Source organism: Pyrgilauda ruficollis, unplaced genomic scaffold, assembly GCF_017590135.1.
Source record: "Pyrgilauda ruficollis isolate IOZ18807 unplaced genomic scaffold, ASM1759013v1 scaffold94, whole genome shotgun sequence".
NCBI lineage: Eukaryota > Metazoa > Chordata > Aves > Passeriformes > Passeridae > Pyrgilauda > Pyrgilauda ruficollis.
Window position 1 is genome coordinate 1,024,942 of NW_024531488.1, and position 22,302 is coordinate 1,047,243.

General features: G+C 35.8%; 1 protein-coding gene across 1 annotated transcript in view; it reads left to right on the forward strand.

Annotated features, from left to right (window-relative positions):
* The window catches only part of MCTP1 (multiple C2 and transmembrane domain containing 1), a 211,744-nt gene that overhangs the window by 86,473 nt on the left and 102,969 nt on the right, over positions 1-22,302 (forward strand). The window contains exons 8-10 of the mRNA XM_041489448.1: positions 1,015-1,145; positions 11,657-11,843; positions 16,190-16,283. Coding sequence (XP_041345382.1) covers positions 1,015-1,145; positions 11,657-11,843; positions 16,190-16,283 — 412 coding nt within the window. The remainder of the gene's footprint in view (positions 1-1,014; positions 1,146-11,656; positions 11,844-16,189; positions 16,284-22,302) is intronic.

Sequence of the window (22,302 nt, forward strand, 5' to 3'; positions counted from 1 at the left end):
GTATGAGTTTCACAGGTAGACAGGAGATAATTATTGTGAAGACTTTGTTGCTACTTTTTTTTCTCTTGGTCCCTGACATTTTGAAAGTTGCTGTTTTCAGGAGAGATGCTGGGACTGTCAATGATGCACATGACCTTCCTCTCTCCATGGCCATGACAGTCACTGTGGTTTTCATGGCCAGATGAAGGGTAAATTGAGGAAGAGGGCAGGAACATTTTCTTGTCATATTTGTAGACCTCTGAGCCTGCATTAGGGCCTCTAAATCTGAAATGCGAAGTAATAAAATGTCATGCTTTTGTGAATTACATATTTTCATAATCCTTTCTGAATTTTCTTTTTTTCCAAGCCAGTAGAACTGGTGGTTGTGGGGAGTAGTGTTTGCTAAATAGGGAAGATATTAGGAGTCTTCTATTCTTTCTTAGGACAGTGAATACTGCTTTTGCATTATAGTAGAAAATTTGGAGCGAAATTTTTAAGAAAGCTGCTTTCATCAGAGCTTCAAAGGAAAGGAAGTAAAATATAGTTTTGGAAGTGAACTATTTTATTCCATAGAAAGTAAGCCATAGTATCATGTTTTTCCCAATATTATTGCAGCTGGGAAAAAAGGACATGATACAATTGTTTGTTTAAGTACTTACAGTCACCATCTATGTGTCATTGCAAGTGCTTTGTTTACCTTTGGGCTCAGAAACCTAACTTTATAGCTAACTGTCACTTCACAGAGGACATAATTTTTCTACAGAGAAATGGCTCCATTCCCAGGACAAATTCTTTGTTCAGGAGGCTTTTGAAGGTGACAAGTTGCAGGATTTTGAGATTGCTGCTACATCAGAGAGGCATGAGAGAACTGACTAGTAGTCTTTCCCAATTACCATTTTTAAATTCTCACTGCTTGAGATATTGATATTGCAGACAGAAAAAGCTTCTTGAACAGACTTTAATGATCAAATTTACAATTTAAGAAAGTGTATGCCTACACAATGTAATATGACTTTCTTTTTATTCTCTTTTTAGATTGTTCCAAAAACTTTGAATCCTCAGTGGAGGGAGCAGTTTGACTTTCATCTGTATGAAGAACGAGGTGGAATTATTGATATTACCGTGTGGGACAAAGATGTTGGCAAAAAGGATGATTTCATTGGCAGGTTTGTGCAATTTTAGCCTTCTTGGTCCGCAGGGAGAAGTCCATGAGAGAGGATGATTAAAATGAGCTTTGCCATTGAAACTGTTTCTTATGACCATTTGTTCTTGGTTTCTTGGGTTTTTTTTGGTGTTTTTTTTTTGTTTTTTTTTTTTTTTTTTTTTTTTAAGTTCAGGGAGGATTTTCTACAATGTTCCAGTAAAATTTGCTGCATTTCTGTATTGATGATAATATAATTTTTATTGACCAGTAGGTGGCAGCTTTTACCAATTGATAGACTGAGGTTTTCAAATATAAAAGTCCCATGTTTAGGGCAATTACCAAGGTGCAGGGGGTTCCATATAGCAAAATCCAGCTTGGAGGAGAAATAACTCTTGACTTGATGCATAAGACCAAATTTATGTACCAGTCTTTTTTGGTAAATGAAAACAGAGTTGAAGGACTACACATGTATTTGGGGACAAAGAATCATTCACCTAATTCATACTCAGGAGAAGTGAATCTGTCTGGGAGTTCAAGAAATAGCTTATATTTGTATGGCTATGCTCCATTTTACCAAAGAGGAGGTGGCATTAACAGTTAGCTAATAGGGCAAAAAATGCCTTGTGCTTATAGCTACTACAAACTAGGTGCTGTTTGGAAAGCTCAGATATTTGTTTAATTCATATTTTCCTTGATATCCACACAGTCATAATAATAGTGTTAATAATTAATAATTAATAATTATTAATCCTATATATTTTGATTGTTTTTATTGGAGGTGCCTACACTGTCACATTCACATATTACATGTTATATACCTTGGGAAATTATTCCAGTTTTCTTTTTCATTCTAACCTTCTTAGGAAAATCTGGTGAGATACAAAGTTTTCATGAGTGATTTTTCAGAGCATCGTCATCCAAGCACCACTTGCTGAAATCTTGCTGCTCTTGATTTTTTTGACCCTTCTGTCAGTGTACATATAATCCCTCTTCAGTTTGTCCTTGCAGACACTCTCTCATTTCACCTTCTGTTGGTACCGTATCTCTGCTAATGTAACCTGCAAAAAAATTCTTCTCCAAGGAGATTTCCATGAAAAACTGTCATTTGTCAAGTTCAATCTGAATATGAAAATAGGTCTTAATATTCCCCCTCCCTGATATTCTTTTCCAGTCACTGCAGATAAAAATCACCAACACCTGACAGCTCCACTTAATGCTGACCTCTCTTCCCCAGTTTCTCCTTTCAAGGCTGTCCCTAAAAGCTGGAAATATTTTGGTGCACACACTACAGACTTGCTCTATGCATGTGTTTGGTAAGTGTGTATTAGTTTTTAAAAGCACAACTGAGTCGTGCTCCATTACTAAGGCTCTATGGCTTTCAAGATACTCATAATAAGTTGAATATCTTGATTCAGGTTCCAGAAGAAGTGATAATGAGGCTGTGGGAGGGAAACAGAAGACTTCCTGGTAGCATTCTACCATTGCTCAAGAATGAAGGGTAATCCATTTCATCTTGCTGAGGATCTTCCTGCTTGCTTGAATAATGTGCAAGGCACAGCTGTAATGTTATATAAGAATATTTCTATTAAATACAAATGAAAACAACTGTTTCTTGAAGATGTCCCGCCTGGACAAAATATGCCTAGGGAGAAGGCACATTAGATTGAAGCACTGACCAAATTGAGAAAAGGTTTCGCAGGTGGAAGGTAGAAGGGAAAAATTCCAGGATCTTCCTGGAAAATAACACAGAAAACCTGTGTTTTTTCTGTTCTAAGCTCTGTTACTTGCAAATTCTATTCAGAACCAGAATGCTGTAAATTCTCCCAGAATGACATCATGTCTCAGCTGCACTTTTGTGAAATAGAAGAAGTGGGAAATCAAGAACATAGGCTTCTGTGGCCCTTGTATATTATTGTCCTTGTTAGCCTGGAGCACAGTAAGGGGAGGTGAAAGCTGGGAAAGTGACATGGTAGCAATGATGCAAAGAGTTGGACTTGCAATCCATTTCTGAGGGCAGAAAAATACAGGAAAGATGTCCAAGAAGGTTGAAGATATGGAAGTGAGATTCTGGTTTTTGGGTGGTGAAATTGGAAGTGGAAGATATGGCTTGTAAGGTCTGCCTGTAAGAGGGAGGAAGGTGTTAAAAGGGTGAGTGACAGCATGACATCCTAGTTCAGAAAAGTGAAAGGAGACGTCTGTCACAGAAGTAGCATGCAACTCTGTCTTCATCTTGATGCCCAGGCATGCTGAGTATGGCAGTGTGTGAAATGAAATGCTGACTGATTGATTTCCATTCTTAACTTGGAGCATTTTGTTAATAAAATACATTTGAATTTCAGTTATGTGCATTCTTCATGAGAGTTTAAAGGTTGTAGCAGCCTGTGAACTTTCTTCTCAGAATATTCTAAAAAGCCCCAAACCTTACAACGAATTCTGTGTTTATTTCCTTATTTCAGTATTTCAAAAGCCTGGGAAAAGACCTCATACAAGAGCTTTGACAAAAATGTATTTCCAATTGTGTGCTGATTTGTATGAGAAAACAGTATACTTGACTAGAACTGAGCTGCATTTTACAGGAGATTAATTCTTCCATCCTTCTGAATACAGTTTTTTTAAAAACAATCAACATTCCAGGACCAAAAAATTAGGTCTAGAAGTTCTTTTTATGGAAGGCACCAGGTGCTAGAGCCACATGGGCTGCCTTCTCGCATAAGAAATGTATAGACTTGCATAAGTGGCATTAGTTATTGCTACATCTGATAAGTAGAAATATGTATGTGTATATATTTTCAGTGAATATATTTAATATTCACATTTTTGCTATGAGCAAATAATTTATGTACTATGTTGAGTCAATATGGTCCTGTGATTAAAAACGTACTGCAGTAAGTGTATGTAGGTAATACTAAGATCAAAATGAAGATGATTTTAATCATCGTGTAATAATTTAGCTTTCTTATCATTTATATTTTTGAAGGCAATTCTGACTGTCACCTTTACGATTATCAGTTAATAAATCCTCATGACTGTTACACCTTTATGCATAGCACTAATTTGAACAAATGGGCTGCTGACAGGTGCAATAAATTGCCAAGAATGAGTGCTGTCAGAGAACAAGTTGTTTCTGTGAACATAGAGAATAAGTAAATCCCATGTCATGCAATTGTATTCAGCTGAAGTTATTTGCAATCCAGTGCAGTGGGATTCATACCATTATTAATTGTTGTGAAAAATACACATTCATCTTTAAAATTACATTGACTTTTGCTTTTATTTTTTTCCCAGAAAATTACTGCTGACTTCATCTATATCTATTTTCATATTTATAGATGCTATTGTCTTTTTTCCCATTTGATGCAAATTAAGAAAAAATACCTTGTATGTAGTGAATTCATTAAGGACGTGTATTAATTGTATCTATAGGAAAGTGGCATTTCCCATAATCTCACTAAATATTGATGCAAATATTCAGATTAATTTTGTGAGCGTCCATACAATGGATTTTATGAAATACAAAGTTAAAATACTGAAAATTACTTATTTAAGTTTATAATATCTAATCTGCTATGCCTTGCCTGTTTACTTTTTTACTTTTTTTTTTGTGGTAACGCAACCCATAGAGTGGTTTTCAGGTGTACATAAATACAAATGATGCGCAACTATGATTCTCTGATTAGTCTGAAAGCACAGGAATATGCTATCAAATTTCTAAATTGAAGTGAGATTTTATTTTAAAAGTACAAAGTTATAAATTATTTATGGTTTGGAGTTTTTTCTCTCCTCACTGATGTTTTTGTAATTTTGCTATGGGGGACTGAGTATTGTCATAGAGAACTGAATTGTATATGAGTACTCCAACATGCATGTAATGCTAGGTGAAGGATGCTAAATATGCTACTGTAAGTGTTTCTTCCCAGATCTTTTTATAGAGGTCTTGTGGAAGCTGTGATTTACATTGAAATATTGGCAATTTTCTGTTGGCTGGGAAGAAGGTTTTGAATAGTATTTGTGAAGTCCGTGTTAATGTTAAAGTCACGAAGTCTTGAAGTTTTGTCAATTTTGCAAAACTCTGTAGACAATGTGGCTTCCTCTGGAAATAGGAATAGTACTTTATTATGCTGGTCTTTCAAAAATGATTCTTGCATTACAGTTTGAAAATTGGTTTATGTGGAACTTTGGAAAGATGTATTATAGTAAAAATGTAAACATAATGGTCAATATGCTGTTGTAACTTTGACTTGAACTGTGTGCACATGTGCACCACAGCAATTCTGTGCAAACACCAAAGAGCACACAACCAGCAGTCTGAGCAGTCTGTGTGTATAATTATTTGTTGATTATGCATGACGACTAAAGTTAAATTAATTGCAGATGCATTTCTTGATGTGAAATTAAGATTATGTCTGAAGCATTGAAATCTAAAAATGCTACTGCCAGGTCTGCCTTTGAAAAATCCTGTGATGTGCTGAACCACCTCCATTTCTGATTGTTGTCAAAAGGAGACAGATGTAATACCGTGTCTCAAAATTTGGCCTTTAGGTATTCCATACCTTATTTATTCCTATCTGAGCACATCTTCACTTTACCAATGCAGAGTTAGTAGAGTACTTCTGCTCTGCTAGAAAGCCAAGAGTTTCAGTTTTTGCTCACAAGTCTTCAGTAACTTTCTCTTACCAGATACTTTATTATTTACAATTCTTACTGACAGTTGTTATTGTCATGTTCTGACACGAAATTGATAGCATTCTCCAACGTATGCTGAGATACAGAATGCTGCATGGAATCTGGGCTGTTTATTAATCCTTCTTCTGACCCTATGTCTTCTCACATATGGAAGTCTACTTCTTGCAGAGTGGCAAAATAAGAGGAAGAGAGAAGGAAATATGGAATGACCAGTTTAGACATGAGGAGCATGACAGTGTGTAGAAAGTGGTGAAGAGTGCAAATAGGGTTTTGTGACAATATATGAAAGGCACAGATTGGAGCTGTGTGAAAGCTCTTGCAAAAATTCTTGGACCAACTAGTGAGGAGAGAACTATATAGGGAGACATAATGTTTATCAAAGCAATAGACTGATTTAGCAGGTGAAAGTGTTAATTTTGCTGCAGAGAAATTGCACCAGTAACAGAACTAACAGTCGGTATGTAGTTGTGCCAGGGGAACAATCTAGGAAATATCACATCAGAAACCAATAGTAAGTAATTTCTGCCTGTGCAATATCAAAAGTTAATCTTTAATTTTATAGTGAAGAACTATGCTTAGAAAAAAGTTAATCTGTAATTTCAAGATCCATCAGCACGTTATTGTAGCATGGACTGTATTTCTTTTAGCAAGCAATAAACAGTAATTTTGTATTCAGGCATTGTTTGGTGAATGGTAAAATAGTATTTCATAGAGCTGTCATATTTCTGTTACCATAACTGACTTACCCCAAACTGCAGGACTCTTTCCTGCCTGCCGTGTGTTGCTGCGTGGCAAGTGACAGCATTGCTCTTCAGATCCTGCTGAGGTCTCCTCTCCCAGCTGCCCAGGGATCCTCTCCAGCTTCCCCAGCTCAGCACCACTCTTGTCCTTAGTCAATGTCCTATTTAGCTGAGATACTGTCTCCTACCCCTTTGGGAGTTTCCCTGATTTTCAATCTAACACCTTTATTAACCACTTACTACAAGCATCATGTGGAGTCCATAATTTAATTTATTTCTCATTATCTTTACAGTTAAAAATGTCACGCTCCAATTCTTCTAAGAAATTCACATTACTGCAGTCAACACTCAGTGTTTCTGAGATGTGTCATTTTCTGCTAGTGCTTTGCAAAATTTTCCCTCTCCTTTTGTTTCTTGGTTTTACTGGAACATTTTAATCGGCTCTTAAAGGGTATGGAGTTTAACAAATTGTAGCAGTTCATGCCTTGCTGCTTCTGATGTGTGTCCAGCTCAGTTCTAATTGTGGAATCACACAGTTTCCTCTCCTTGGCATCCTTTGGAGCAGCATAGACCTGGATCACAGTGGAGTTAAAAATCTATGTTCCTGAACAAGTCATGATGGTAATTAAGTTGCCTGGTTTGTAGCCAAGTGGTGCTTTTCTGTCCCTATCACTTAGGATTGTGCCAGTTCCTCTTTTATGCTTTATTTTGTCATGTGAGAAAACGATTCCACTATCTGCTGTCTCTCACTTGCCTGGCCACCTGGCTTTTAAGAGGCCTTCTATGTCATGTCGCTACCTTTGTAATTCATTCATTAGCAAGAATATTTCACCAGGGTGCCAACACAGTCTTACATTCCAGGTTCTGTTAGAACTAAAGAGGGGAGGTGATTTTTACCTGTTAGACATGCTGATAATAAAATACTACATATAGTTCTGCCTTCCACACTTTAAAAAGGATGCAGGAGAATTTCACTGGATCAGAAAAGTTACAAAAAGTCATTTGAGGGCTGTAGGAGATATGTTCCTAGGAAATGTATAGGGAGCTGAAGGTGTTTAGCATATCAAAAGGAAGATCAAGAAGAGATATGATTATAGTGTATGAGTTCCTGCACTAGAAGAAAATATGAAACACTAAAGGGTTTTTCAACCAGTAAGGAAAGGCATAAAAAGAACCAAAGGCCAGATATATTCAAATTAAAAATAAATCTGAAATATGTTTCTAAAATTTTGTGTGGTTAACACATTGAACACAGTTTCAGACAAGTGGTAGATTCCCCTTGAACCTTCAAATCTTCCTCCATGGGAGCTGTACCCTGTTTTTGAGCAATTCATCTGTGATAACTTTGGCACATGAGCTTGTTGCACTTTGTGGTTTTTCTCCCTTCTGATCTCTCAAGTCCTGAAAATCCAGCTACACATGGTGCCTGGTAGTGTTCGCATGCAGAACTGATAGGTGGGATACGTGCCCCTACGCCTCTTTCCAAAAGGCCAGCCAGCCAGGGAAATAGTTCCAGTGCTATTGCTCACCACTTGAAGTGCTGAAACCCCTGTGCACTGAAGGAGCCATACAGCATGGAAGATACAAAAAACTCAAACTGCACTAAAAACTACAGATACCTGAATGTGATTTATAGTCATGCTTGGAAGTCTGTCTGTGGAGTTAATGGCAATTTTTTTTCAACAATTCTTCAGGCTGATCTCATTACAGGTGGAAAAAGTCTTTGCCCTTACCAGCACCATGTAAATTCCTTAAGAAACAGGATTGTACAAAGTTACTATTTTCTCATGTTTCCAGTGTGACAGCTGCTGGTCATATGCAGCTTATGGCCTTCTCAAAATGGGTGTAATTTTTCATGGTCCTCAATTTGAGAATATGGGACAAGAATTTCTCATTTGTTCTATGCCACTTTCTGGTAATGTACAAGTTCACCTTCATCCTCAAAGTATCTTTGTTCCCCATGGAGACATAGTTGTAGGAAACAAATGTCTTTTTAGAGAACATCTTAACTGATACAAAAGTCAGCATTGTTAAAGCTTTAAAGCTTGGAATACTTGAATATAATTTCAGTAAAATATAAAGGGACATTCTCAGCTTGAGCTTTCCAAAGATATTTACATTTGGAAAACACATATTTTCCAAACAGATGCATATTTTTGGAAATATATTGTTAGCTTCAGTCCTTCTAAAAAAATGTAGTACAATAAGGAGTTTTGTGGTTTTCCAGTTGGAGTCTGTCAAGATTATTCTAGGATAAGTTTAGTGTTTAGGCAATAACTTAATAAAACCAGACTTCCTTCACTTTTTTTTGTTCCTGCACAAAGATCTGATGAGGACAGATGAGAATGAACAAAAAAAAATTTTTTTTTTCTTTTTTTAGGATAATTTGGCATGAGACCAAATGAAGTTGATTTTTTATCATAAAAAACTTAAGTACTAATGGGAAAAAATTGCAATTTTTCTTACAGTGTCTGTAGATTGGAAAGTCTTAGCATTTTACTGAAGTGCATGTGTTGTAAATAGGCTCCCCTTGTGCTGGGCGCTCCTTGAGCCTCAGCAGTTTCAAGTTAGGCACATGTAAGCTGCATCTCTTTCAAGGCCAGAGCAGAGCATCTGGCAGGGGGTGAGAAATCTGCTTTCATCTGACCATGTGTGCATAAAGGTGCTCTTAACCTGGACTTCTGTAAAGTGCAAAGATGACAGTCCTTAATGGAATAACCCTATATTTTAATCAAATTTTGTGAGGGTACATGAGAGAATAATTTTCTTTTAAAATGGTTAAGGCTTTTTACTGGAAAAATTTTTCCAGATCTCTTCCTACCTTTGTATGATTTTAGGAAATAACTAGCTGGTAATGGCCTGTTCATGAAGATTTATCAAGCAGATGATAGATACATATTTCTCAGGTAATCTATTCTAGATGTGATGCTATTAGAAATATTTCATTTCTTTAGGAAAGGTGCACAGGTAAAAACAAATTGCCAGTTTCTTCTTTCAGCCTAAATAAAAAATCTGGACTACTCATATTGTTAAAGGGTTGTAGCTTCAAAAATTGAAGAAATTAGATCTAGTAGCCCTGATGTAGACCTTGTAATTTTACACTCATTTTTTTTTTCTGATGGATATATATGGGGTAGCTTTTGTTGCCTATTTTAGCTTTTGTTGCCTATTTTTGAGTGAGGGGTAGATTATTTCTCCATTATTATCATAATGACTTTCTGAGCCTTTTACTGAATTTAAGGGAGCTTAGACTGGTTCTTTAAATGTTTATTTGTTGAAGACTCGATATTGTTGCCAAGTCCTGTTTTTGAGGGGTATCTGTTTTGAAATAAATTATTGAAGAGTATTTAATACTGGGGGTCTTTTAGCCTGCTACAGCTTTGAATGTTTAATCACAATATTTATTGTCTTAAGGAGGGCTTTAAATTCCTCACTGCACTCTAAATAAGAATTTGACTGTTTATGTACATGTATGGAGCTTGTATTGACTATCAGCCTGCGCTGATAGCAACAGCATTATTTTTCCTTACTATTGCTAATTTAATTTCTCACTCCCTATTATCCAAAGAGTTCAAAATAGAAGAAAAGCATTAAGCTCAGAATCCTACATGAGTTAGAAATTTTTATATTGTAAGATAATTGAACCTTGTTACTGTATGAGCTTTGCACTAGTTAAGTGAACTGCACAATGGGCAATAAATGTCTCTGAAAAAACAAAAGTAAATCTGGTCTGCCTGTGATAGCACAATGCTCATTTTATGAGGGTGCATTTATTCTCATAATTGGCTATTTCCTGTCCTTAAATAGCCATATTTTAATGTCTGCCACCTTTTTCTTTATTTTATTGCCCTTGTAGTGACCACATTGTCTTCAAAATCAATTGACATTTTATGACAAGAGTTTGCTTGATGTTTAGTTTAGTGAATTAGTGGCATGTAGTACATATGCTTGTCCTATTAAATAATCACTGTTGAAAGTGGAGTGTAGAGTTGCTAACCTACACATGGAATATGTAAGTTTATTTTATTCCAGTATTATTGATGTTTTCATTTAGAGAAAATGTCGACAAAACTCAGTTTGGGTTGCCGTAAGTATTCTGAAGAGTGCTTTTTCACAGAAATTCCTGTCCAATGCAAACTGGCATTACAGTTGACACAGACACTGAATTTCAATACATGCTCAAAGTTGAAAAGTTGAAACTTCTGCACTGTACAAATTAAAGTATTAAAACATTTAAGCTGTGCACAAACTAATTGACACTAAGATAATATTATTTTATTTAAAAGGTTTTAGTCAGCTCTTGGGTAACAGAAATACATTTTTTCCTTCCTTTAACTTAAATTTCTAAAGCTGTTGCAAAGCTGTTTCTGCTGTCCAGCATGTATGGAATCATTCTTCATTAGTTCAGTGCATGGTACATCCAGAGCTACTCAGAAGCGGATCAAGCAGGGCAGATTTGCTTCAGCCACTCTGCAGACACTCTGCACAGTTATATGTAGTTCCTGCTCATTACAGCCTGAGACATTTTGTTATATAGGGGGTTGTGGCATCAGATTTTACCCTGGGTGCCAACATGAGGATTTGACCCACACACAACTTACTGCATGAAAGCTGATCCTTTCAGGAGATGCATAAGTTGAGTTTTTCTATGCTTAGTCATCTTTATGCCATCACAATTAAATCCATGTAGAATTATATTTTTTAAGAAAGAGGTTTTTACTGTTGTTAGGTGAAAACTGTTCATGTGACAACTTACGTTTTGCATGTATACAAGAGGTGTAATTACAAATAAAATTTGCATCTGAGCTGGATCTTTTAAAATTTTCTTTGCATTTGAGTAAGAAATATTAGCTAAACTTGTCTCTAGTGTCTTTACATTCTTATTAATATTGATTTTTCACTTCAAAACTGTTTGTATAGCTTTAAAAAAAAAGAAACAAAGGGCATGGGTTAAAGCTGAAGAGAAATTAAGATCTTTTTCAGAAGCTGGGCAGGAGTTTCTGCTTACTTGGATTTTTTGTCCATTTGAATGCAAGTGAGCCAATGTGCTCAATGTGCTCTTTTTTGGTGTGAGAAAAACCGCATGCTGATGGAGAATGTATGTTTCTAGGTGCCAGATTGACCTGTCGACTCTAAGTAAAGAACAAACCCACAAGATGGAGATGTCGCTAGAGGAAGGAGAGGGATACCTGGTGTTGCTGGTCACTCTCACAGCATCAGCTGCAGTCACTATCTCTGACCTCTCCATCAACTCCTTGGAGGACCAGAAGGAGCGAGAGGAGATTCTGAAGAGATATGTATGAAGTTCTCTTTCATCCTTTGTTAGCAAAATATTGGCCTGTATAAAAAATAATTAGTGAGGGGAAAATCTAAATATATCTCTTCTATTCTAATCACACTTAGCCAATGACAATCACTTAAACTAGTTATTAATATACAAATAGTTACAGCCAGAACAGGTAACATCAAGAAGGCTGCAAATGCTCTTCATACAATAACATTATTTTTCACATGGTAGTTGAACTGTTTGATAAGGTGTCACATAATGAAGGTAATTTTACAGCCTTACAGATGATTTTTTCGAGACACAAAGTGGCTAAAGGATCATTCAGCAACTCAACAGTTTCTAGTGATTGTTTATGCCAAACAATTTGAGGTACTAATGAATGGTTTTCAGCTTTTTTTGGGGTCGTCTGTTAAAGGGTAAGAAAATTTATCTTTTTGTCGTAAAATATTAAGAGGCTGGAGCACATAAAAATGATTGTTTCAAACAATGTTTCCATTTTAAAATATTCTAAAACAGATTATTTTAATTTCCCAGCATCCTTACATTACACAGAGTCTTTGTAATTTTATCAAAGCAACAGAGAGGGGAGCTCTTACTCCAGCATTTGCTAATACCTAAATCACTAAAAGTAACTGTCTCACTACACATGAAGAAAGAAAGAAAAAAATGCTATTTCCACTTGCAGTTACAAAGCTTTTATTGTACAATTCTGCCAGGTGTTTAGAAGGGCTTCTCTAGACACTCAGCCATTAAACCAGCCTCTGACTATCAAAGAGGCTGCTTAATTTATTTTTGAGATTTTAAAATATTCCTATTCCATGACGGACATCCTTTCAATAACTGAATTTAATAAAGATGTACCTTATCAGGCTGTGCAGATAACGTGAAGTCCTAGCACTAATGCTGTACAATATTCTTCAAACAGATTAGCAGGATGTGTGCTTCAGCAAATTTATTCTGTCTATCTCCACTGAATCAGCTGTCTGCTAATGCTTGTACAACTCATACACCAATAGTCTTATTATCATAAACACAATTTAATAGAGGTGACTTAGTGAGGCTAAATGTAATATTCCAAAATGAATTGAAGGCTAAGGTATTGTCCACCACCTCTGAAAAATAATTACAATTAAGGGAGTTACTGTACATTTTGGAATCCACCAAGACAGTCTGTGGTTTTCAAAATAGATGTCCACAAGTAGAATAATTTTTTGATGTATATGTTTTTGAGGTGCCATAGTTCCTGCTACCAACAGCAACAATAACATATTTCTGTGGCTTATTCAGTGTGATGATATTGCAGACAAGTGATACTGCTGGTTTTGATTATTTCAGTAGCAGTATAGAAACATGTTGCGACTGTACGGTTAATAGTTTTTCCTAAATTCTCAATTTTTTGTAAAGCATAATTATGTGGCATAAAATTGATCTGGTTTATTCTTGTTTCCTGTAAATACAAGGATATGTGTCTGTTCATATATTTACATTGGTGTATGCATTTGAAAACATTCACATTTTAGAAAGATGTTCATATCGCAAAGGTATGAGTTTCTCATTATGTGTTTCTGAAAATTGTTGCATTTGCATACTTTTTTGATAAATTCTACTGTTTTTATTAAAATTACCAGCAGAAGAAAGAAATTACCAGGATTAACTTAATTCAAGTAGTTTATTTTTACTGGTGTTAAATTTGACTTTGGTATTCATACCTGCACTTCATAACCAATACAAAGACAGCATGTGTAATTAGCAAGATGTAGACTTCCCTGTTGAGTGGCTGTTTTTTTGGATTTATTTCCTCTTAAAAAAATCTAGCTTCCACTTGAGAAATGTATTTTGCACCCTTTCTACAGCCAAAAACAGTTAATGAGCTGACCTTGCCACCAGATCAAATAGCCTTAGAAAATGACTCTATTACTGTCACTTAACCATTTGTAGCTGAACATCAGAGCCTTACAAATTAAATAGGCATTACTGTTTGAACTATTATTTTACCACAATTGTCTGAAAAGATTAATTCCTTTTGGGGTGAGGAGGGGGGCACATTAATGGGTACAGACCAAGAGAGATTGTATGACCTTTTCAGAGCTGGTGTGCTGAACTCATGGTCCCCCTTGTCACAGTTTAAAAAGCAGAGGAGCTAGTTTAGAGAAGTTGTTAGCATTCCATTTTTATTATGACATTTCACAGTCATCCGATTTAATGTCCCTTGACCAGATTGTCCACTGTGAGACGATGGGCTTGAAATGTTATTTAGAGCATTGATAAAAGGTGAGCAGTTCTAAGATGACAGCGAGTCATGAGGCTGGTGGTGTGACATTAATTTTCTCCATAACAGAGATGGAATAAGACGTCATGGTGACAAGCTGTCAATCAGTACTAGCCCCTCAGTGTATCTCAATGCCATGGGATGGGGTATTGCTTCTTCCATAATAGAGCTGAACTGAGATGCTCTTCCTGACAGCTGCTGCAGCCATACAGAAAATATATTATACAGCCTTTCATTAAAAAAATACAGAAGAGTCATCTCCAGAGCATTTCAATCTTTTCCCATCTATTGAGGCCTGAAAAGATTCCCAGCAAATAGCAGATTCTTCTGCTATGGAAATTCTAGGCTTCACAAACTATGCGGATTTTTGATACCTTCAACAATAATCATAAATAAGAAGGCAGAATATAATCTGATAAATCATTACTTAAAGTTATGTATTTAAAGTAATGTGTTAAAGTAATTTGCTTCTCCAAGAGCCTCTGTTGTGGCATTGTATTCATTTTCATCAGTCTACCCATTCAGTATGTGCAGTAAATAAATCTAGGCCAGCTACTTTCTGGAAATAAAAGTTCAAAAATTCTGTGGGATTCTAACAAAGGTGGCAAAGCAAAATACAGCACTGGCACCCTTTTGAAGAGTGAGCTAACCAGGATGAAATTTGGAAAAAGGGGACTGTATGGCAACATAGGAAGTGGCTGCCATTGCTTGTCTTGCTTTGTATTCCCTTTTTGCTTTGTTTTATTTCTACAACTTGATGTTTGTGTTGGTTGTTGGGAAACTTGGGTAGACTGTGGAAACATTTTTGTAAGTCCTGTAATTTTCATCATGTGTATTACAGCAGAATTATCTCTGTTCTGGTACTAGTTCTGATAAGAAGCTTCCAAACCCTGATCATCATTGTAATAAATGAGGGGTGCAAAGATGCTTTTGAATTACACCAGTGCTATCTGTAATACCATCTCTGCTGCCCTCAGCTTGTAAACACATAAGGAAGGGGTTAAGTGTGTGCTGATTAGAGTTGACCACAAGTATTTTGAAGTCATATTTATGATGACTTATTAAAATTGGTAAAAAAATTATTCACTGTTGCCCTGTTATAACACAATGCATGTATGTAACATATGGGCTACTACACTGAATTGGATTTTAAAGTGTAGGAAGGTTAAGTCTTCACTGTAAACAGTAAATGGTCAGCTGGGGTTTATGAAATTAGTGTCAGTGATTTAACTGTTAGAATTGTCTTATTAATTAGAAAGACAGGAATGCATATTTTATGTCTAACCTCTTAATGGGTAGATTTTCTGTGCAAAAGCATACTGGTTTTGCAAGCTGACATTTAATATTTCATTTAAGCAGCATCTGTGGCTTTTAGATTCAGTGATGTAATTTATTCTTGTTTCCCATAATATAAATTTTGCTTTTGTAATAAATTAAGGAATTGTTGATTTGATGTTTTCCCTGATGCTTGCTTTTTGTAGAAATCTGGACATTGTCATAGGCAGTAGAAAAAGTTTTGCCACTAAAACTTTAGAGAGGACCATAGGCATTAAATAGATTAGTCCAGATTCTAAAATATTTCAAAATAAAGGTATGGGCTAGTATTTATGAATGAAATTTGCATTCAATGTTTTATAATTTAAAACTCTGCAAATTTTAAATAATACTAAAAGCTAGAGTTTGATAATATTGGAGGCATTAGAGTGCAAATGTGAACATAGTTCTTGCGAAATAATTCAGGGAAAGGAGTTGTTTCATTTTTTCTGTTGATTTCTTTATATACTGCTATAATTTCAAATTTTGAAGTACAGTTATTCCCATAGTATTAGGGGATTAATTCACTAGAATTTGTGTTAATCAATCGTACTCTAACTCTTCCTTTGTAATTTTCATTGATAAGTTAAAGTTGCAAAATATAGGAAGAAATGCAAAGAACTGCAAATTCTTCAGCAAATAATATTTAAAAGTCTGAGTATTGAGGCAGAATTATAGTAACCTACATCTAGGCAAGGGAGGAGAGTATTAATATTGCTTTTGGTTTGTCTCCTTTGCAATCCAGATTTATTTTTCTTTTTATTATTTTTTAGAGTCCAATGATGATGTTTCATAACATCAGCGATGTGGGATTTCTTCAGGTGAAGGTCATCAGGGCAGAAGCATTGATGGCAGCTGATGTCACAGGCAAGGATTCATTTAGTTTCTGTGACACTGAATACCATAGTAATATTTGGTGGTTTCAGAACTGGGGAAAAAAAATGCTAAAAAAAAAAGTTCATCTACAGTTTATGTTCTGTTTGTACACTTCCATCTCCTGCTCATTAATGAAAAAATCTAAACGCAAATGTAAGTTTTGTAAGGCAGCAAGTCATTCTTATACTAGCAGAGCCCTAAGTAGATTGTTTCTGATAAAGATGAAATATACATTTTTCTCCATCAGACATCCTATAAAAATTACGTAGAAGAAACTTCTTTTATTTTACTAGATGAAACCATACAAAATTATCAACATTAAATTCCAAAGTACAAGGCAAATAAAAGGTTCCTGACTTAGATATTCCAGACTTAAAATTGTTGCCAGAATAACCACTTGATATCTGTCTGATATTTAGCAAGACTGCTGTTGGTTTCAGACATTGCAACTGAATGCAATTTGCTGTAGCTACTGCTTATCTTTACAAGATAAGGGAAATAAGATTTTTTTTCTTAATTTTCTATTTTATGTTGTATGTTGAATGGTTAATTTGACACACTGCTTTGCAAAATAAAGAAAAAGTATTTCAGTCATACTGACTATATTTCTCCAGCAATGTCCAAGTTATCTCCTCTAGGCACAATCACCTTCACACCGCATGAGTTGAACAGAGCAAAATGAGCTGCCTCTGTGTCAGAAAATAGCCATCTCTGATTTAAAATAATAATGAAAATTTTTGAAAATGGGAAGAAAGTAAAAGGAAACTGGAATAGATGTTCTGTTAAAGGAGCAGCTATAGAGTAACTTACTCAATTTTTAGTAGTTTTGTGATAATTAACATGACTACCAGTATTTCAGACAAGGTAATAGTGAAAACATTTTATCAGTGCAAACATTTGATCATCCAGCTTGTGGCACACAAAATAACAGATTCTATTTTTGGTGAGGTTGTAGAAATGCTTCTAAAGTCTGGTTTGACGTTATAATCCAATGTTTTCTGAACACAGAGAGAGAGATTAAGTCAGGGGCAAATGGGATAATTTAGTCCCTGACCTCATTCAGTTTTCAGCTTTTCCAAATCAACATGTTATTTGTGCTGGTTGAACAATATTTTTGGAAATATATTTGATTCAATTAAAGATGTATAGAGCTACCAAAAATTTTCAGATATTGTATTTAGGATGACAGACAGGAGGATGGAAAGAACACTCACTATCTTCCCTTGTTAGTAAGAAAAAGGGTTGGTACAGCAGATGTATTTTGTAAGATGGCTGCGCATTCCAGATGTGACAGAAATCTTGTATATTCTGGACCAAAGTAACTGGGAATTTTGAAAAGAGGATGAAGTGGTTTTATTATCTGCTGTTGTAATTTATAGCTATTTTTAGTAACTTGTAGTTATGTACAGGTCATTCATTTAAAATTAAACTTTGAATAGTAATAATGAGAAATAAAGTAGGTGTTTGGTGGTTGTCAATAAATCATGTTTGCAAAAAACTGTGTAAAAACTTGACCCACTTTTGTTCAATTAAGTAATCAGTGTGGAGAGTGCTGTCATCAGTAGTGTTACTTGCACTACTAAGGATTGTTTCTATAAGTGAAAGCCAAGGACTAGTTTGCTCTTCTTACTGTAATGTGTTTTCAGAGTTAATCTTTTGCCCCTGAGTCTGAAAAGTGGCTGGAACAACTATGTAGTATCCGTGTGTTTTCCTCTGTTTCCTGCCTGCTAAACATATCCCATTTCATTTCCAGGAATCTTTTAATGTGAAATAATAAATCAAAATTTATTAATTTCAGCTGAGTAGATTTTTAAAATCCTTAATATTCCATTCTTAAACATAAACACAGAGGGGAAAAGATTTCTGTAATCTTTTAAGTAGCCATCAATGCTGCTGTGATTGCAGGGATCTTTTTTTCGCTTTCAAAATGTGAAATTTTTTCTTTGTCCCATGCATTGAACAGCATTGTAATACTGTACTAACTCTGTGTGAATAAAAAGCAGTTGAGACTCCTGTTGAATGAATGAGTAAAAAGCACAAATTACTTTTTAATGAAACCCTCAATTCTACTCCTTTCCTCAGAAAGCTCATAGCCTCCCTCAGTGGAATGCTAGTAGGTCACTTTAGTTAAGCCCTTAATAAACTGTTGATAGCCAAGGGCAGGGGTTTTTTTCCACTTTCAATAGCCTAATGTTGGACAGTGCACTTCAAATGCACTGTTTTTTTAAAAAGAGAGTGATTAAGGGTGGTGGTTCAGGTGTCAGTTTACAATCCCCCTACATGTACATGCAATGAATAATGTGCCAGGATAAGCTGAAATTTCAGTTAAGTTGTAGGCAGGGGAGCAAGTAGACATTACCAGTTTTGAAATGCTGTGCTGCTGGAACATGCCATAAGTGGATATTAAAAATACCCCAGAAAAGTACAGTCAGAGTTCTCACTCAACCCACTTGCCAGGAGATTTATGAGAGGAAGAACCACTGAGATCTATGAGAGGAAGAACCACTGAGGGATAGACAGACTCCCCACCGGTGCTTGAAAGCTTAACTTGGTTTTTGCAAGAGCTGAAAAATAGGATATCTTTCAGGACCAGGGCCTTTGGGAAAATTATTTGGTGTCTGAGGTTGATTTTGCCAGAAAAACAGTGTAATTCCATGATCAATACACAATTTTAGGGATTCCACCAATGCAAAATTATATTCTGTTGGAAATTGTGGCCACAGCAAATATATCTTTCTGGAAATCATGTATTAGTTAGTAAAAATTCTTTGGAAGTGTAATCTAATGAATGGGAAGATATTGAGAATGAAGTTTAATTTTTCCTTCTCTGTCTGAGAAGAAACTTCCAATTGAGTCTTCCATTGTGTTTTAGCTATTCAGTACTTGGCTTTTTTCTCCCTAAATCCTGAGTTAGGAGGAGTTATATTCCTGTTTCCCTAAGTCTTTGCTTGCTTGTGATATCTCAGGCAGACTTTCTCAAGGATTTGGCTTCTTGCAGAGCCCTGGCAGGATAGGTGCTGTGCCTACAGTGACATCCTTTGATATGAAGAGATTTTCTGGTGGTTCAGTAAAACCTAAAGTATAATGGACTCATCATGACAGTTGGCTTCTGACATTATACACATGGGTTTCACGTAACCCATATAAATTACAGGTAGTAAAGCAATAAGCCCTTCACTGTGACATAATTTAGGTTTAGGCAATAGTCAGATATATCTAATCCTTCTGCAGTGTAGTCAGATATAGCTGGTGGGTGGTTATGGAAGGCTGCTGGCTTTGCAAGGCAGTGTCTGCATCTCTTTTACTGGGGCAGATACGTTGCTCCTTGTGTCATGAAATAAAATTCAAAATCTCTACCTTATCATTCATAAAAAGTAAGCAGGTTGGGAAAAGATGTGCCGCAGGTTTGATCGATTTCTTGCAAAAGTGCTGTGCTTTTAAGGAATAATGTTTAGGAACTCAGATTCATTAGCAAGAACAAAACTCAAGCTCCATAAGATGGCCTAGATGACTAGAAAATAGCTTGTTTTGTAGTCTTTGGGTTTAATTAAGATGTGTTCAATTCTAGCCCCCTGGCTCTTTCTCTCCCTACCCCCATCCTTCTTGCTGTGTCACAGACCAGTGATCAGACGCTTTCAGATGGTCCAGCCCATGACTTTGACCTTCTGCGAGGTCTTGTGTTCCCTGGGGAACCGTTCAGCTCATGAGGTCTGATTTCACACTTCCAGGATGCCTTGGCTCTCATAACAATGACAGGGAGACAAAGCCCTTTAGAGTGGGCCGCATGGGGACTTGTTTAAATTGGAAACTAGAGAGGAGTCAAGGAACAAGGTTACAGGCTACAGAATAGTGCTTTTAATAAAGAGCTCACAGCTCTGGTTCAGCTCAAAGAGGGCTACCTCTGTACAATTAATTGAGACATTTATCTGGAGCATCTTAGGCCTCCACTTTCTCACAGAATTACATGATAAATATCAGCTAAGAGGCAAATGAAATGTGCATGAAATGAATTTTTAACACTTTGATTACTGTGTCTTCAGTCTTCATTAGATGTAAATCCATTTGTATTTCTGTCCTCATTATTAATCAATTGTCTATGTTTTTTCCGAGTACTGTGATTTCAGAACCTTATATGTCACAGAGATTTTACCAAAGAGCTCAGTGATATTTAGGTTTGTTTCCAAAAGCTTTTCAGGCTTTTCCTCCTCTAAAGAAGAGAATCTAAGCACAGAAAATGAGTCAGACTTTTGTTTTCTTCCTTTTTTTCTTTTTTTTTTTTTTTCATTTAATATCTGGAATTCAGCCTCTTTTCTAAGAAAATTCCATGTTAAAATTTTGCTAAATGTAAATGTCTTTTCTAATGTCCTGCTAAACTGTTCTAACATCACCTGTGCAAAAATGGTTCTTCAAATGCTAGGAAATGTCAGAGTGATGAACACAAACATTAAATTCACAAAGGTATGGAAGCCCATGCGTGTAAAATTGGAGGAATAAATTCAGAGGCCCTTTGGACATATGGTTCCGAAAATAATTTGCTCTGCCAATTAGTGCAAACAGATTTTAATATACACTTGAACTATCTCCACAAAGTACAAAAATCTACTAGGTGGGCAGAATTCTATGGTAGATAAAATATTTCATCAGGTCCTGTCATATAGGTCACCTGAAGACTTTGGTCCAATATCATGTACAGGAAAGGTACTGGGTTTTAAGTACCAGTTCTAACTAGTAATATAAAAAAGAGGATTTTAAAACATATTTTTGAAAGATATTTGATTAAAAGATATTTTTTGTTAACCATAACATTTGTAATTTTACATACAATGAAAGGATGACTTGTGATTAATTTTTTTTTAAAGTATTCTGTGGAGATGAGTTTAACTTGATTATGGCATTACACTGACTTGCCTTGTAAGATACCTCAAGCATTCATGGTATCAGTGTGTTGCAACATGTTTGCATCATCACAGATAGAGTGGAATTATAATTTCCATTTTAAAAATGGAAAACTAAGAAAGGTTAACTGACTCAGCTAAAGCCAACAGAGCAAGTCCTTGTCTAAGGTGGCATTTCACTTGGATTCTATACTTAATCCATTAGATAAGGCAGCTTCTCATGCTATTGAGCCATTCCTCCTCCTGGCCAAAGGTCAGACGGACTGTTCTGCTGCAAGCAGCTGGCTGGCAGGGAGCTTGGAACAACATTAGTGACATTAGTGTCTGCATGAGTGGCACTGCCCCCCAGAGTCATGAACTGGCTGTCTTGTCTTCTAAAAAAATAAAGGCCTTTTTTGCTGTGGGGACTTAGATCTGTAATGGATAGGCATGGCCAGAGGTAGGAGAGAATCATAATAGCCTATGAAATATTTAAACAATATTTTGGCTTTTATAGCCATGCTAAAGTTGGTTGAACTTCGTGAAGTTATGGTTTGAGAACTTTACTTTTGAATGTACAAATGCAGTTGAAATTCCTCATTAAGTTTTTAAACTGTCCAAAGCATTTTTAGTTCAGTTTGGTAATGTAATGTCAGTAATGCAAAAATTCATATAATATTTAGTTTAGAATAAGGCTGGTAATTTGATGAAAATGGGTTCATGGACTAGCTAATGCTGAAATTGACTCTTTATCAGTTTTTGTAACTTTATGGACTGTGAAATGGCAAAATTATGAAATCATTTGATTCCCTGGAGTTATACTGAGGCAAAGTATGTTTTCCATAGCAATGGTAGAAGTATCTCTGAAGGACTAATGGGTATCTAACCCAATGCTATCTGCTGGTCCTTGTGAGTTAATGCTTCAGAATTGCAATAAGTTTTTCGGAGGACAGCTAGATCTGCCGTGTGCTCTCTTGCTTGCATATACTCTGAAAAGCAGTTACATCAATGGTAATTCCTAGGACAGGCAGCCTTAATTAAGAGAGTGAGAACCTTCCGATAGTGACTGATGGTCTTCGTGATTTTTCATTTTCATTCCTACAGGCTGGAATTTCAGTGATGATAGAGAAGCATGT